This window comes from Rutilus rutilus (genome assembly GCF_951802725.1).
Source record: "Rutilus rutilus genome assembly, chromosome: 2".
NCBI classification, from domain to species: Eukaryota; Metazoa; Chordata; class Actinopteri; order Cypriniformes; family Leuciscidae; genus Rutilus; species Rutilus rutilus.
This window is the reverse complement of record NC_140210.1, coordinates 50,431,618-50,445,179: the sequence shown is the minus strand read 5'-3', so window position 1 is coordinate 50,445,179 and position 13,562 is coordinate 50,431,618. Positions and strand designations below refer to the sequence as shown.

General features: G+C 39.0%; 1 protein-coding gene across 1 annotated transcript; it reads right to left on the bottom strand.

Moving 5' to 3' along the window:
* Positions 1-759: 759 nt before the first annotated feature.
* On the bottom strand, positions 760-9,584 carry LOC311283643 (pregnancy-specific beta-1-glycoprotein 4-like). Its single transcript, XM_084398191.1, has 8 exons — positions 9,213-9,584; positions 8,875-9,123; positions 8,522-8,776; positions 8,191-8,433; positions 8,008-8,107; positions 7,746-7,839; positions 2,671-2,879; positions 760-935 (listed from the first exon to the last, which is right to left on the bottom strand). The coding sequence occupies exons 1-8, from the start codon at positions 9,514-9,516 to the stop codon at positions 878-880; spliced, it is 1,512 nt and encodes a 503-aa protein (XP_084254317.1). The 5' UTR covers positions 9,517-9,584; the 3' UTR covers positions 760-877.
* Positions 9,585-13,562: the final 3,978 nt, after the last annotated feature.

Sequence of the window (13,562 nt, the reverse complement as noted above, 5' to 3'; positions counted from 1 at the left end):
ACTGCGTTGACAAGATTTAAAAAATTAAGGATAATTTTTGGCTTCAGTATCTCGAGAAAGGAGACTTTCCCGCAGCGTAAGCTAGCTTACGCAATACTCATTCCCTCTCTAGAGAGAACAGAGGTTACGTTAGTAACCGAGTACGTTTTCTAACGTTACTAGTTGTTGCAACAGCATGTGAAAAAAATGACAAAGTTTGCTGGGCCAAAAAGAACGTTAATCTTGCGATAAAAAAATTGACGCCGTTAAAATGGGTTTGCGTTAACGCCGTTAATAACGCGTTTAACTGACAGCACTAATATATATATATATATATATATATATATATGAAGAGTTCAGATGCAAAAGCCTCTAAGTGCCATCTGAAATTTTCTTCTAGAATGATAATTTTTATCAAGCTCGTATACTTAAGTTCAGTAATTTCACTTAAATGACAATGAATAGGTCATTTTCATTGGCTTTTAAGTGAAATTACTGAACTTAAATATACAAGCTTGATAAAAATGATAATTTTAGAATAAAATTTCAGATGGCACTTAGAGGCTTTTGCATCTGAACTCTTCATATATATATATATATATATATATATATATATATATATATATATATATATATATATATATATATATATATATATAGGCCTTTATATAACAAAGTAACCAAAGCATCAAATACACAAGAAACAGACTTTACATCAGTCCAGACCACAATGACTGTCACTCTCTCACAAAGGGTCAAAGAGAACGAATGAGTCTTAATGTGGGTGATGAACCTGTTTATATTGGTTGTGGTCTGAACAGAGGGGTAAATTATTCCACAACTATACAATAATCCATTTTCTAGTCTAGATTGATATCTGAACACAGGCTTCTATCACTCATTTGACGCTGCTGTAGATCACTGATGAATCTTCCACAATCTGAACAGTTGATCGCCTAAAAATCAAAACAAACAGGAGCACAACAATATTATAGCTGATATAACATGTGCTGGTTGAGCTGGTGCTGGTCAAGCTGCACTGGTTAAGTTAGTGGTTAAGCTGGTACTGGTTAAGTAGATACTGGTTAAGTTGGTGCTGGTTAAGCTGGTGCTGGTTAAGTTGTTGCTGGTTAATGCCTAGTTCACACTACACAACTTTAAACGTCGGCAGATCGCTGTGCTGTTCAGACTACATGACTTGCTCTGGAGTCTTGAAGTCGTTGTGGTGTTCAGACTATGTGACACTACGTAAATCTTCTGCAACAGGGGCTTACACACTACAGGAGCTGACAACAAGTCTTGGCGCATTCCAATGGCAAATGGACAGCGGGACAAAATTGTTGGTATATATATATATATATATATATATATAGTTGAGCACCGTCATTAGAACTCTATAACCGCAAAAAAACTTTTCTATTATAGAGAATGTTTAAATACTAATTAAAAACAATTGTTGACAGTCTGTGTTATTATTGGTCTATACGTTTCCAACTGTAATTGATTCTTTCAATCATTTGAGATAGAAATAAAAGCTATGACTATGATATAGTGATGTGCCATCATTGATTTATTAAACAAATGAAAAACATTTCCAATAATAAACATTAGCAATAAACATTTGCAATAATAAACAATATCATTACCGATAACTGATCGTGCCGTTTAATTACCCCTTGACTGGCCCCAAACATGTTTGATAAAAGAAACATATACAGTGTGTATATATGATGTGTATTACATTTTAGCTCAAAAACAATTGTAATAAAAGATAGGATCATAAGATGCTATATTGGGTTTTTACCACTTAATGAAGTTTTGTTTTGTAAATCGTGAGACATGATTTTTACCACTTTGCTTTGTAGAAATAATTTATTTAAAACGAATTTCGTTTTGTACAAATTGTATCTTAATTTTAATAAATGTTTCATCAACCAATTGCATGTAGGCCTATTTATAAAATAAAAAGGAAATAGGCAATATAATAACCGATGAGTTATGTCATTTGACTCACGTCATAACCGTCACACCAATTCTGAAACCGGCACACGCACACCCCATATATATATATATATATATATATATATATATATATAGGCCTATATTGTTTGTGCAATGATCTGTTTAGAACCCCGAAAGAAAAAAAAGAAAAAAAAAAGAATATGGGTGAACGGATGGATAAGCACACGCGGGCAGCAGGGATTGTCTGTCAGATAGAGATTTGGAAGTGAGTAAAACATTATAATGAAAAAGCAGCTGCCTGTTGTGGTTTGGCAATGATGGTTACAAATACAAAGGGCTTTTGTAATATCATAACAAGATGATCATTGGCTGTTGCTCGTCGCGACACGTGACACCACAGGCTATCGAGTCGGCCGACAATTCCAGATATTTGGCATGCTAGATATTTTTCTGGTGTCTGCGACGCGTCGGCGATGTGTCAGCGAGGGGTTTTGATGCGTCGTTAAGTATTTCACACTCAAAGATTGGCGAGCGCGGATCACCCGCAGATTTGCATGCGATTACAGCCTGACCTGTCGGCGAGCTCGTTAACTTGCAAATCGGGCTTAAATCGGGCTTAAAATCATGTAGTGTGAACTAGGCATTAGTTGGTGATGGTTAAGTTGGTTAAGTTGGTACTGGTTAAGCTGGTGCTGGTAAAGTTGGTACTGGTTAAGTTGTTTTTCTCACCTCACTGCAGCATCAGGCTGATGAACTCTTATATTATCATATTGACATTCATTCTCCTCTGCTCTCTTCGTCTCTGTCTTTCTGTGATATTGGACAGTTGTGTACTGGATCTCCTCAGTATCTCTGGATTTAGGAGTTTTTCCTCTGAATCTTCTGGGTTTCACACTGGTATACAGAGCGTCATTGGCTGAATCCGGTTCAGAAAGAGGCTGGTTGATTGCAGGAGAAGAAAAGGACAGAATGAGTATCAGAAGTGAAATAATCAAACTGATTGTAAATATACTAATGACATTATTAGAAAATAAATCTATATTAAAACTGTAACTATAGCAGAAATTTTAACGAAACCATGTAAAAAATAAGTGATTTTTTTTTCATGTCAAAAGTGATTTCTTTCTTCATGTGTCACACCACCTGAGGGCGCTGTACATACAGTTTGAGAATCACTGGTCTAAAAAGAAAGAAATATTAGTTTATGAATGTTTTTACTGGATATTATTGATAAAGACTAACAATTTATTCAGACTAACAATTGATAATGTTAGTTTTTCGTACAGTTACAGTCTGAAACAGATAACGGCTGATCGATTCATTCTCTGCTTTTGCATGTCATGAGCTGGGTTTGTCCTCTCTCTCTCTCTCTATCTCTCTCTCTCTATTTTCACCTGTTCATCATTGTAATTAGCGCTTTCGCTGCTTCTCTGTGACACCTGTTCTCACTTTAGTCTCATTACTTTCTCGTTTGTTCCCCTTGTTCTTTGTCAGATTATTACGTGTGAACCTGAGTCATGCCTGTGTTTTATGTTATCTCCATGAAAATTTAGCTTGTGTTATCTTGTCTAGTCTAGCCCTCCTATTACCTTTGGGGTCAATTTGACCCCATTCAGTGTTTAACGTCTCTAAATACATACTTAAAAATTTTTTTTTTGCTTCATATTTAAAGACTTTTCCTAATTTAAAGGGGACAACTGGGTAAACATAAAATTAACATGATGATAGGTTTTCAATGTTCTGTACGTACTTTTGTAGCATCGGTGTTCTTTGGGGTCAATTTGACCCCAGGCTCATTTTGCTGTATAAAACCGTATAAAACATATAAGAAATATAATTTTTTTTGTTGTTCACATTGGTGATTTGGCACAAAATCCCACATTTATTTTGGATGATATTGAGGTCATTATAAGTTGAGATTTTATGATCTTCAAAAACCTTCCCTCTGCTTTAGGGCCCTAACCTGACATTACCATAGGCCTACTTGAAGTATTGCAGAACCACTGATAGTTCACACGATATGTGACCCGATCTGGCGAAATGAGTCGGAAGTCGCAACGTTCCATTTTAAGATATGGGCCGTTTATGTGGAAAAACAATGAAATATATTTTTTTTTTTTTTTTTTTTTTTTTGTGCTAAATTTCAAAGAACAGACATTCAAAAATAATCTCCTAAAGTTTCGTAGTCCAGATAATTGAGTAAAGGTATTTAAATGACTATTAAAGTTTACAAAGTTTTACTAAATTCGCTGGAAATGAATATTGCTTTTCTCAACTCCTCTCGTAACCTCTGAGCATTTCCCGGGTATCCCCTGAAACGTCTCTGCTCTCCAAATATGGTGTTACACGTTGTATAGAACCAATCAAAAAGCTTAGAAATGTACACAAACGCTGATCATTTGTCAATGGGAAGCCCCATTTCGACTGACCGGCACGCGATTGGTCCAGCCATCCTCCTGTCAGACTCGCGGCGCTCTGTGTAAACAAGCTAGCAGATCTCCTCAGAAAGATTAAATATTATTAATTTGAGAAATGTCGCTGTCAAAAGAGAGCAAAGTCGCCAAAAGGTCGCCAAAAGCTTTGAACTCACTGGAGGCTTCTAACCTAAGCTCTGCTGCTGGTCATCAAGAGTGGCTAAGGCTAGTCAGTGATTGTTTTGGATCTGGAGACGTGTCATCCTCTGATGACAGCGACAACGAAAGTGACAGCCCTGTGGTATTTATCGTGTATAGATGTGAGTGAGTGCAATTATTCTGTGAGTGTGCAAGGAGAATCCATTACAATGTGTTTGATTTATTTTAACCCAATATTTAACTGTTGGTATATCCGTTATGAATATGTTACACTGTTATTGTCAACTAGCCTACACAAAGATATGATTGCATAGGCTAACATTATTTGTTCTCTGTTTCCTTGTCTCTCTGCCTCTCTCACTCTCTCTCTCACACACACACACACACACACACACACACAGAGAGAGAGAGAGACACACACACACACACACACACACACACACACACACACACACACCCTCTCTCAAGCAAAACTGTAGCACCTCTGTTCAATCTTTCTGATTTTAGTCAATGTTTGTAAAAGTGCCTTTTAAATTATTTATTCAAATAAAAACTTTAAAATAATTTGAGCTTCAGCCTGGCATAATACTAGCATATATTAATGTCTTTGGTCAAATTAAGCTGTACAATAAATAGTTCATCCCATTAAATGCAATGGATTTTGAAAGATATCAACAAAAAACGGGCAAAAAACTTTAAAAGCGATTTTCTCAGGTTTTCAATTGGAAAAAGAGGGCAGACGACCATAATTTAAATGTGTATATATTTACAACCATTCAAGGTATGACTTTGACTAGGATATCATTTGAAAGCTTATGGTCTCCTCTTTCCATTAATACCAAAATATCAGTTTTGAAATTTGGGTCACTGTGACTCATTTTGCTGGATCAGGTCACATATAGTGGAGGGGGGAATCATAATTCTCACAAGAAATTAGATATTTCCAGTGCCAATTATATATTTCCAGGGAAGGGAAAACATAATTCTTGCAAGAACTTTGATATTTTGTGCCGTGGGGGAGGGGAAAACATAATATAGGGGATGAGCAAATGTATGAAAGCTTCCACAGAAGCCTTATAAACCATTTCTCTTTGTGCTTTGTGAGCTCTCTCTTTATGCTCTTTCTCAATTGAAAATTACCTCTTAGCAAAGTTTTTTGGTTTTTTTGGGGGGTTCTATACGGACCTGTTTGCCAGCAAGACACCAGTCGACCCGCCCGAAATGCAGGACGATGCCATACCAGCCATGCCGTCAGTGTTGACCAGTGAGGTCAGGCATGCGATCCAGAACATCCAGAAAGACAGGGCGCCAGGGCTGGACGGAATCGAGGCTGAGCTGCTCAAAGAGGGTGGACCGATGCTTTGGGCAGCATTGGCCAGCTGTTTCAGCCGCTACATGGCGCAGAGAAGAACACCAGATCAATGGAAGACGGCCAAGACAGTGCTGTTGTACAAGAAGGGTGACCACGAACAGCTGAGGAATTATCGGCCAATCTGGCTCCTGCCGACCGTGTACAAGGTTTTCACCAAGGTGCTGTACAACCGACTAGCCAGGCAGTTGGACAAACAACAGCCACCCGAACAGGCCGGCTTCCGGTCTGGCTACAGCACAATGGACCACATCCACGTGCTGAACCAACAGCTCGAACGCTGCCGGAAGTACAAGATGCCCTTGGTACTGGCCTTCGTAGACTACGAGAAAGCCTTCGACAGCATAGAGATCAATGCCGTACTGCTCGCCCTACAACAACAGGGCATCTCCTACGAGTACGTGGACCTTTTGCGGGAGCTGAAAAGCGGCTGCGCCACCAACATCACCTTGTTCGACCGGACACTTCCCACTTGAATGACAGGGTACAGCTGTGGCCAAATTTGAAATTTTTGCTGCTTCAGTTGTTATGATGTTGATTCACATTTTTCTAGATTATTGTGCGGAGTGATCAGAGGCATTTTACATCATTTCAAAAAGCTTTATCACAAAACCCCAAATGTTACTGTTTTTGTCCTTGGCACCAAATTACCAGCTAACATCATTTTACTAATCATATCATCAGCACATAATTGCTATACGGAAGGAAGAAGTGCTTCCAATCATTATGTTCTTCTGTTAGCAATGGTTTCCTCCAAAGAAAGATGGAGGATCATCTTTGCATCAAAATGGCCTCCATTTACCAGATCATCAAGAGCTTCAAGAATAGAGGTTCGGCTGCAGTGAAGAAGGCTTTAGGATGTCCCAGAGTGTCCAGCAAGTACCAGGAACTTCTCCTCCTGAGGAATTAGCTAGGGAATCGTGTCACCATCAGTGCAGAACTGCTCAATATTGGCAGCAGGTGGGTGTGAGGGCATCTGCACACAGCGAGGCCAAGACTTTTGGACAACAACCTGGTGACAAGAAGGGCAGCAAAGAAGCCACTTCTCTCCAATAAAAACATCAAATATTGGCTGAAATTCTGCAGGAAGTACAAGAATTGGACAGCAGAAGACTGGTGCAAAGTTAATGTATCTGATTAGAACATCTGGAAAATCAATTGTCCAGAGAAGAAAAGGTGAACGCTACCATGAGTCCTGTGTCGTGCCAACAGTGAGGCATCCTGAGACTATCAATGGGAGTGTCATATTGACCCCAAACCCATCCTTGATAAAATATATTGTGTAATATAATAAATAAAAAGCTATTAAAACATTAGATAACAGAATTTTAGGTAAATCAGTGACATTTTATAGTGATTTGCTAATTTGTCCATAGTCGTGCAATAGGTATTCTGGATGTATAAGGGGGTGGGGGTGGGGTTGGGGGTGGGGGGTTGGTGGTGTTTTATTTAAAGGGCTATTTAAGTAGTCAACAAAGAAACATAAAGTACCTGACTTAAACCTTTGGGGAAAAAATCTAATTGTGGGGGTTTAAATTGCTGGGGTCAAATTGACCCCAGTGGGTAAAAGATGTTGGTAGATTTGAGGGTAACAGGAGGGCTAGAGGAGTTGTGCTCATCTTGTGTTTTCTCTGCCCTGTCACCCTGCTGGCCTTCTACAGTCTTCTCTCTGCGGCTTGGTGGCCACTTACAAGGTCTGTGTTACTGCCCTACGTGAATTACCAGCTCTGCAAACAATCACCAAGAGTCTTCTGTTTCTGCTGACCTACTGTACACTGACTGTGAGTTTATTCCAGTTCTGTGTCGCTGCACGACAGACTGCCTATGTTAATTCTTCATTAAAGACTATTGCAAGAACTTGCCTTTGTACGTGGATCCTCTGTTTCTTCTGACATCATGTTTAGATTTACCTCTTTCACTGTGAGATCTTCAGATTTAACACTCCTTCGTTTCTTTCTGTTATAATCACAGACATTAACAGCATATGGATAAATGTATCAATTTAAATGAAAATATGAATGCTGTTTTTGAAGATTACTAATAAAACACAAATGAATAATTTCCTTTTACATCAGAACAAAAGTGAACTTGTACAATCACTGCAGTTTTTTTTATTGTGCTCACATTATAAAGAGGATGAAGATGATGAAGAAGATGATGATGATGAATAATCCTCCAAATGCCGCTGTGATCACAATCACATTCCCACCAGCAACATGATGAACTGAAAGAGGAAGATCATCATGATTAACTCTCCAAACTGATGAATGATGTGAAGATACAGGAGTGTGTTAATAAAAGCTTCACCTGTGACAGTTACAGCGTCTGATCTCTGAGATCCATGTTGATTGTGAGCCTGACAGTAGAAGCGTCCACTCTGTAGTGCACTGAAACTCTGTCCAGATCCAACAGCTGAGGGTTCATTCTCCTTAAACCAGCTGAAGTTCAGAGCAGGAGGGTTTGAGTCACTGATGCAGTTCAGAGTCACTGAATCTCCCTCCACTATTACACCAGATCCACTTATCAACACTGAGACGTTCCTGGGACGGTCTGAAGCCAAAAATTAAAATTCACAACAAATACTAGAAAATTATGAATTTGAAGTTTTTTAACAATATGTAGGTGATCATTTACTCACACATGACGTTTAAAGTCACATTATGAGAGTATTTCCCTCCATGTTCATTGATGGACTTGCACTTGTATTCTCCACTGTCATCAGAGCTGATCTTTGAGATGTTGTAGATTCTTCCAGATCCTACAAAAGTTCTTCCCTTAAACCAGCTGATTTCTGCAGGAGGGTTTGAGTCACTGATGCAGTTCAGAGTCACTGAATCTCCCTCCACTATTACACCAGATGGACTGATGGACACTGAGATGTTCTTTAGAGGATCTAACATAGGACCAAATTTAATCTTTTAATCATCTCATTTAAACACAATCTTTGTTTTTAAAAAACAAAACAAAAAGACCAAATGAATCTGTACTCACACATGACATTGAGCTGAACAGCAGGAGAGATGTGAGTGTGTCCGTCTACAGCACAGCTATATCTGCCTGAATCCTCTCTTCTGACTGACTGCAGCAGGAGTTCATTGTTTCTGTCTCTTCTCTCAGTTAATGGCTGTGAGTTTCTGTACCAGATGAATGTTGCTCTGTCAGTCAGAGCGCAGCTGCTTTTACATCTCAGAGTGACTGAATCTCCCTCTGTCACTCTCTCAGGAGACTCCACCTGAAGATCTGAACACAACACACACATTATATCTAGTGCTGCTGTCATACACTGATTATTATTCAACATAATGCACAGAAGAAGAGATAAACCTCACCAAAGTCACCTGTGACATTAAGATTCACTCCTGGTTTACCAGTATATTTTCCATCATCTTTATTAGTGATGAATCTGAAATAGTACATGTGTGAATCCTTCAGTGTCACATGACTCAGTCTGATGGTGCAGTTCTGCTGTTTATCTCCCAGATACTGAAGCCTCTGACTGTATTCAGGGTCCTCAGACAGATCTGGAAACTCTTCATCTTCATCTTCATCTTTCTTTTTCTTTTTATCTTTTGTTTTGGTCCAGAACACTTTCATGATCTGATGTCCAGGAGGGTATTTATAAGTGCATCTCATTATCACTGTTGAGTCCTTTAGTGCACAGATGTGTGAAGGACTGTAACTCACACTCCAGTCAGCACTAGAAACCCCTGAAACACAGAATTCATCATGAGGTAAATGTTGTTTTATCTGTTACAACAGACCATGAAAATATGACAACACTTTATTGCTATTTAAAAAAATATATATATATATTTTGAGTGACTCATTACAGGAAATAAAAGCTCATCTTCTCAGAACTGACTCTACTGAGTTATAAATGATCTCAGTGTGAATTACTTGAACGTTGATGGAGGATGATGCAGAAATAAACACAAAAGCAGAAGTTCGAAAACAGAACTAAGGTGTCAGTCATAAACAACATGCTGCACTATCAAATATTCAAACACATGACAATTAAGACTAAGAAAATAATCAACGATGATTTAAAGAATCAATATCCCCCAAAAAATAAAAAATTATATATATAAATTATGATCTGGCTATACACTGATGTTTGTCCAATCAAATGCTCTGATGAGTGAGAAAGTCCCTCCCCTGAACCACCTGACACTGACTAGCAAGTAGCAAATTAGCAACTCATGTTCAAGACTGTGATATAACTAAAAACTACTGGATATTTATAAAATAGACAAAACCATTGACATGCCTCACCCAAACTTCCTGTTTCAAAAGGAAATACATCAACATAGCACAGAAAACTGCTCATTAATCATAAAAAAAAAAAATCGAGCAGCAACTAGTTGCTTTAGCGCCTCAGAAGTTGAAATGTAAGAGAGACTCACCGTGAATCATGAGCAGAAAGAAGATCAGAGGAAGAGGAGGAGCCATTCTGACCCACATCAGCATAACATATATCTATAATACAGCATTAAACATCACTTATATGCTCATAAACAATGTATGTTCATCACCCTAAACAGCTCTGTGTGTTAATAAGATCTTTGCACATCTGAAGATTATTAATGCACAACATCAGGTTGTGTAAATGAACTGATCATTAGATGAACAGAAGATATTCCTCATGTCAGGAATCATGTGATATATGAGCTTCATCTATAGAAATAATCATCAGTTTTCATTTAATTACAAATGGTGTTGAAGCTCTTCAGATCAACAGCAACCAAATGACTGACTGCATTAACACAAGCACTTTTGAATCTAATGATCGATTAGTAAATGATGCTCTTACCCGTTTCACCAACACTCATGACCAGTGACGAATGAACTGAATGAAACCAGCGTTGGGTTTTTATGTGGTCAACACGTTATATTTAACACAAGGATATGATGACACTTCAACCAGTGCTGATAGCAGAGGCAAAGTTTAAACATGGCAACATCAGAGACAACATTAGACTAAAGTGATAAAAGTTAAACTGGTGAAACTCAGTCATTATAATGTTTTCAAACTTATGTTCATATTTAATGCACTGTGAGGAGGAAAGGAAAGTGGAGTGAGGAAGCTTCCAGAGGAGCTACAGTATGAGCAAGGAACAGTTTAATTAGGTTCATTTTAGCAAATCTCTTTTTAACTATTTTTACATAACTTGTTTATTGTTTAAAAGACTGATAATGTCCACATATTAAAGAACCAAGAAAATAATTGATTAATTGTGCATTTGATAAATCTTGACTAATCAATAACAATTTGGTAATAAAACAAACACTAAGAAATTATCAGTAATAATTAACAAAGTAATAGAATACGGAAGTTTCATCCTCATGTCTGAAGGTTTTATAATATGAGATCTTCTATGCTTTTCATTATCATAGTGACCATATTGTCACAGTGGCCACTTCTAGTGAAACTCTAAATATGGCCATGAATGCAGTTTCCTCTGTAGTGAGAGGAGAGGTGAGAAAACAAAACTTATGACGAGTTCACACAGTCCACCTGGACTCTACGACAACGCAGTCCTGAAGTGTCAACTAGTCTCTCCCCTTTGAAGGCCTCCTTCCCTTCACTTGACCTCTATACAGATAAAACGTTGTCAAAATAATTCCAGTTCACATGCATACGCGGAAGCGATAAAAAACTTTTGCATTAAACATTTTTAAGGCCAGACAAGTGATTTGTTGAGGTCAATTTATAAAGAAAGACTACACGCCTGCGCACACACACACACACACACACACACACACACACACACACACATATATATATATATATATATATGGTGATGGCAGGATGACGATCCCCTGGTGTCGACGATGGTGGTTGGCTAGTAGCGGTTTTTGGCACGGGCGAACCGGGCAGGCATTTTTTCTTGACACATGGGCAGATTAAAAAAAGTAATAATCCTCTGTGGAGCGAAGCAGTTTTCTATTATCTATCAATTCGTTGTGTGTGGAATTGCCAAACTGGCGCCCCCTGCTGTTCACATATTGGGTCTTTTGCGCGCTCGAGTTCATAATTGAAGCGCCGCGCAAATCTTTTCCAGGTGCAACGAGATGAAAAAATCTCATTTTCAGAATGCTGCAAGCGCACCGCAGGTCATGTGACAAGAACTAACCAATTCACCCTTTCCGTAACAACATTGAAAGCTCAGTCAACATGAAGGATGGGGGTGCACTCAAATACTACAGGTGTTTTTCTCTTCTCCGTAAATAAATCTTGTAGCAGAGCTACAGCAAGCGTTTTTTCGGTGGTGGAAATCCATTAGCTACTAAAACTTCTTTGTCGTTGGGGAGATCACAGTGCATGGTTGCATAGCAACGACAGACGCCACGGGAAATTTGCACCGAATTTTACAATAAATAATAAAAGATAAGCTAATGTGCACTGTAAATGTCAGTAATTTACCTTTCTTGAAAGCCGACAGCCCATGGCGGAGTTGAAGGAGGGAGGAGCCAAAATGGTCGCTTACAATATCTGGGGAACAACCAATGTCGACGAGGCCAATGGATCCCTAGGCGCAGATCGAGAGCCGATGGCGCTGAGCGGAGTCGCAGGTTCTGGAGGCCTAGGCGACGAGCGATGGAGGCGGAGCCAGAGCACCTGAGGACGAAGGGGTGGATGGTTGGTGCGTAGCGGACGGCACGAAAGTCCGTGGTGAAGGCAGTGTAACGATAGACCAAGTGGGAGCCGGTAGGATGAGGGTCTCTGGTGGAGTTGAAGGTAGGATGAGCCAGGGCGTAGCCGACAGGCCGAGATGGAGCGAAGAGGTCGAAGGCGAGAGGTGGAGCCGCAGGATCCTCTAGGACAGGCGCTGCTAGTGATTGCATGACCTGCGGCTCGACGTCCTGGCAGGGCATCCCCAGAGACGGCGCAGGGCTGCAGACATCTACACAGTAAAAACCCCAGTGTTAAATCAACACTGCTCAGAGTACATATGGTCCCACTCTACAGAGTGTTAAAATTAACACTGAAGCAGTGTTGAAGTTAATGAGATAATTAAGTTAACACTGAAGCAGTGTTGAAGTTAATGAGATAATTAAGTGATTAATGAAGTGATGATTGGCCATTAGTGGTGACACCTGATGATAACAAGCAGACTCACTGAAGGAAAGAGAAACACAAGAACTACTGACTTCGAGACATTATTGCACTTATTATTTTACCAGTTTGACTTTATTTCTGTCATACATCTACACACGGTCTTATTTAGATTTAACAGAAGTTTAGATGGTAATGTTTTATGGAATGTTTCATTTCATGTCACCATTATGGTGGTCAGTGTTTGCTTTAGTTGGGCTCTTGACCCTTTCCTTTTTAACATTAGTATTTTTCTGGCTGCTCCAACTCTGTGTTTATAAAGCACATGTGTTGTGACAAAAGAAACTATGACCTGGGCTGTGTTTCCTGAAAGCATCGCAAGTCTAATTTGATCGTACAGACCATTTGTTGCAGTTGGTCTGCAATCAAGTAAGGCTTAAGATGCTTTTGGAAATGCGTCCCTGGTTATGATTTGATGATGAATTTACTAGTGACTTAATTCAATGATGGCACCCATCATTATAAACTGATTATCCACGTTTTTTTTTTTTTTTTCACTACAGTAGTTAATTCCAACAATGTTTTAATGATCTGAAAATTTTTTAAATCACACACAGACATC

What these genes read in the sequence shown, in the direction of transcription:
- LOC311283643 (XM_084398191.1), bottom strand. Translation starts at nt 9,516, where the DNA reads ATGAGATGCACTTATAAATACCCTCCTGGACATCAGATCATGAAAGTG. An exon ending in TGTTCAGCTCAATGTCATGT is followed by an intron (nt 8,777 to 8,874) that starts GTGAGTACAGAT and finishes GTCCTATGTTAG; the next exon opens with ATCCTCTAAAGAACATCTCA. An exon ending in CAGCCTGATGCTGCAGTGAG is followed by an intron (nt 936 to 2,670) that starts GTGAGAAAAACA and finishes TTTGATTTTTAG; the next exon opens with GCGATCAACTGTTCAGATTG.